The sequence below is a fragment of the Entelurus aequoreus genome, linkage group LG03 (genome assembly GCF_033978785.1).
Source record: "Entelurus aequoreus isolate RoL-2023_Sb linkage group LG03, RoL_Eaeq_v1.1, whole genome shotgun sequence".
In the NCBI taxonomy this organism is placed as follows: Eukaryota; Metazoa; Chordata; class Actinopteri; order Syngnathiformes; family Syngnathidae; genus Entelurus; species Entelurus aequoreus.
The window spans coordinates 10,844,717-10,849,356 of record NC_084733.1 but is presented as its reverse complement, the minus strand read 5'-3'; the positions used below and the strand labels follow the sequence as shown (position 1 = coordinate 10,849,356).

At 37.8% G+C, this 4,640-nt stretch overlaps 1 protein-coding gene across 1 annotated transcript in view; it reads right to left on the bottom strand.

The window, feature by feature from the left end:
- Positions 1-1,997: 1,997 nt before the first annotated feature.
- LOC133646125 (zinc finger protein 771-like) overlaps positions 1,998-4,640 on the bottom strand; it is a 9,548-nt gene continuing 6,905 nt past the window's right edge. Inside the window, exon 3 of the mRNA XM_062041173.1 lies at positions 1,998-3,209. Within this exon, the coding sequence (XP_061897157.1) occupies positions 2,020-3,209 (1,190 nt within the window). The 3' untranslated portion in view covers positions 1,998-2,019. The remainder of the gene's footprint in view (positions 3,210-4,640) is intronic.

Below are 4,640 nucleotides of genomic sequence, written 5' to 3'. Positions count from 1 at the left end.
CAAAGTAAACATTAAATATGAACAATTAACTAAAAATATAAACTAGTAATTAAAGACTAATATGTACAAGACTGATGAGACAAGATGACACTTTTACTGTAAATACAAAGCTTTATCACTTGGACTGTTCAACCCCAGGCCACTCTTGTAGCTGAATGTTTTCTACATTTTAAGATTAGGAACCATATGTGGCACTCTGGACATCATTCGTTCATTCATTGGTATTATTTATGTTCTTAACTGGGCCACCCCCATATCTTTATAAATGACATGTCATTTGTAAAGACATACCAGGCTGACAATAGGATAAAGTAAACAACACTGCCAGAGCCGCAATGAGTTTATAGTAGGTGTGTGAATGATCAACAATCAATATTATTGGCAGAAATAGAGGGCCCCAAAATCAAATTTTGCTTAGGGCCCCATGGAGGCTTGGGCCGGCACTGCCGATAACTTATTGAAATATATTATAATGTCATGTTTGTTTAGAGCTGACCTGGGAAAAGTATGTCCCGTTACATTTTGTCAATCCAACCCGCAGGATGCCTCCAAATTATTTATAAAAACCTCCATCTTATCCATCTGTCTTCTTCCTCTTATCCGAGGTCAGGTCTTTCAGAAAGACAATTTTAGAGAAAAAAATACCTTAAAAATGATTTTAGGATTTTTAAACACACATACCTTTTTACCTTTTAAATTCCTTCCTCTTCTTTCCTGACAATTTAAATCAATGTTCAAGTAAATTTATTTTTTTTATTGTAAAGAATAATAAATACATTTTAATTTAATTCTTCATTTTAGCTTCTGTTTTTTCGAGGAAGAATATTTATGAAATATTTCTTCAAACTTATTATGATTAAAATTCAAAAAAATTATTCTGGCAAATCTAGAAAATCTGTAGAATCAAATTTAAATCTTATTTCAAAGTCTTTTGAATTTCTTTTAAAATTTTTGTTCTGGAAAATATAGAAGAAATAATGATTTGTCTTTGTTAGAAATATAGCTTGGTCCAATTTGTTATATATTCTAACAAAGTGCAGATCGGATTTTAACCTATTTAAAACATGTCATCAAAATTCAAAAATTAATCTTAATCAGGAAAAATTACTAATGATGTTCCATAAATTATTTTTTTTAATTTTTTCAAAAAGATTCGAATTAGCTAGTTTGTCTTCTTTTTTTCGGTTGAATTTTGAATTTTAAAGAGTCGAAATTGAAGATAAACTATGTTTCAAAATTTAATTGTAATTTTTTTGGTGTTTTCTCCTCTTTTAAACCGTTCAATTAAGTGTAAATATCATTAATTATTAATAACATAGAGTTAAAGGTAAATTGAGCAAATTGGCTATTTCTGGCAATTTCTTTAAATGTGTATCAAACTGGTAGCCCTTCGCATTAATCAGTACCCAAGAAGTAGCTCTTGGTTTCAAAAAGGTTGGTGACCCCTGATCTATGCCATCATTTAGAATTAGATATGAAAATATGTGACACTTAAATGTTTTTAAAATTAATAACAAACACTTGTATGGATAAATATAGAAGTGAATGATGAATATCCATATACACATAAAATGTTTATTGGATATAACATGTTTTGTAGTGTTTACTCTCACCCATTTAGTCAAATTACTAAAAAATTTTTTTTTTAAAAAGTACACAATGTTGCATGTAATTGCAATGACAACAATCATATTTTCTATAAATGGTAAAAGCATATCAACACAATTGTGTTACACACCTGATATCACACGTTATGTAGAGCGGCCATGCCAGCAACTTGAGGGTTCCTGCAGGTCCGATTTCAGCTTTTGCCATCCTAGTCGCTGTTGTTGTGTCCTTGGGCAAGACACTTCACCCTTGCTCCCAGTGTTCCCCACACTGGTTTAAATGTAGATCACTGTGTAAAGCACTTTGATTCTCTAGTGAAAAAGCATCATAAACATAATTCACTTCACTATATGTGCCGATGTTGTTAGACAGTCGAAGTTATCAAAGTCTTGCACGTTTAATTTGAATCCTTTAACTTAATTTGCTCCTGCTGTTGTCACCAGCACATTTGTGTTTCTTCAACTGGTACTTATAAGAAAATCTTTCATGACACACACTGCAACTCAACACTTTCTCACCTGTGTGTGTTCTCATGTGTCTTGCAAGTTCCGATCGGTCATAAAAGCTTCTGTTGCAGCTCGAACAGGAATATGTTTTTTCACCGGTGTGTATTCTCATGTGTATTTTCAAATTTTTCACACTTTTACCACAGATTGAACAAGAAAAAGGTTTTTCTTCGGCGTGTAATCTGGTGTGTCTTTTTAAACATTGACTTTGTGTAAAACCTTTACCACATTTCGAACAGATAAAATGTTTTTCACCAGTGTGCATTTTCATGTGTAATTTTAAATTTTGACTTGTTACGAAACCTTTACCGCAGATTGAACAAGAGAAAGGTTTTTCCTTGGTGTGCGTTCTTGTGTGTATATTCAAACTTTGACTTGTTACAAACCCTTTACCGCAGATTGAACAAGTAAAAGGTTTCTCTCCTGTGTGCGTTCTCACATGTACGTTCAAATTTTGACTCGTCACAAAACCTTTGCCACAGACTGAACAAGAAAAAGGTTTCTCTCCTGTGTGTGTTCTCATGTGTACGGTCAAACTTCCACTCTGCGTAAAACCTAAACCGCAGATTGAGCATGAAAAGGGTTTTTCTCCGGTGTGCATTCTCATGTGTGTTTTCAGATAAAAATGGTATTTAAAGGTTTTGTCACAGTGAGAGCATTTCAAGTGTGTGTCGTCAGTGTCACGTGTCTTATCAGCTTCAGAGTCTTCATCATCGGTGTCAGGAGAGTGTGAGGTTGTGTCGTCACTATCTGATAGTGGAGCTAAAAGCTTGTCTGCTTGTGATCCTCCACAGTGGTCTCCATCAGCTTCTGTTGAGCTGCTGCTTGGAGGCTCCACCTCTCTCTTCTCCTCACTTTCACCTTTGACCTCATCATCTTCACTCTTAACAGGGACATTAATCAATGGGAACTCCTCCTGTCCTTCAACATGCTCTCCATCCCGACTGATGCTGTGTTCTTCCTCCTTCATTTGAAGGGGCTGTGGCTCCTCCTTTTCATCTTTAATGTGGGTGGACTGTGGCTCATTTTCCTCTTTAATGTGGCGGGGCTGTGGCTCCTCCTGCGGCTTCGGGAGAAGATGTTCTTCACTGACTCCTGCAGAACACAAGAAGAGAAACGCATGCTTTAGAAAAGTCCAGCTTTGTTCAATACCCAGCTTATGACCTCAAAATGTCTCTGAAGATCTCATAACAGTCCCTCACAACAGTCAGAGTACTTCAAGCTGACACATAAAGACCTTCAGGGATTTGCCTTCCCAGACCATAATCTAATCCCTTCCATTTATATAACACATTCTCAAAACGATTCCCAATAATGTTAATCCAAATTCAGAGAAGTCGTTCTTGAAAGTGCTGTTTGCTCTCTAAATAAGAGGCTATCTAGCTTAAAGGCCTACTGAAAGCCACGACTAGCGACCACGCAGTCTGATAGTTTATATATCAATGATGAAATCTTAACATTGCAACACATGCCAATACGGCCGGGTTAACTTATAAAGTGCAATTTTAAATTTCCCGCGAAACTTCCGGTTGAAAACGTCTATGTATGATGACGTATGCGCGTGACGTCAATCGTTGGAACGGAAGTATTCGGACGCCATTGTATCCAATACAAAAAGCTCTGTTTTCATCGCAAAATTCCACAGTATTCTGGACATCTGTGTTGGTGAATCTTTTGCAATTTGTTTAATGAACAATGGAGACTGCAAAGAAGAAAGCTGTAGGTGGGATCGGTGTATTAGCGGCTGGCTGCAGCAACACAACCAGGGGGACTTTGACTTGGATAGCAGACGCGCTATCCGACGCTAGCCGCCGACCGCATCGATGATCGGGTGAAGTCCTTCGTCGCTCCGTCGATCGCTGGAACGCAGGTGAGCACGGGTGTTGATGAGCAGATGAGGGCTGGCTGGCGTAGGTGGATAGCTAATGTTTTTAGCATAGCTCTGTGAGGTCCCGTAGCTAAGTTAGCTTCAATGGCGTCGTTAACAACAGCATTGTTAAGCATTAACCGTGTAGTTACATGTCCATGGTTTAATAGTATTGTTGATTTTCTGTCTATCCTTCCAGTCAGGGGTTTATTTATTTTGTTTCTATCTGCAGTTAAGCACGATGTGCTATCATGTTAGCTCCGTAGCTAAAGAGCTTCGTCGCTGTATTGTCGTGGAGATAAAAGTCACTGTGAATGTCCATTTCGCGTTCTCGACTCTCATTTTCAAGAGGATATAGTATCCGAGGTGGTTTAAAATACAAATCTGTGATCCACAATAGTAAAAGGAGAAAGTGTGGAATCCAATTAACCCTTGTACCTAAGTTACGGTCAGAGCGAAAAAAGATACGTCCTGCACTGCACTCTAGTCCTTCACTCTCACGTTCCTCATCCACAAATCTTTCATCCTCGCTCAAATTAATGGGGTAATCGTCGCTTTCTCGGTCCGAATCGCTCTCGCTGCTGGTGTAAACAATGGGGAAATGTGAGGAGCCTTTCAACCTGCGACGTCACGCTACTTCCGGTACAGGCAAGGCTTTT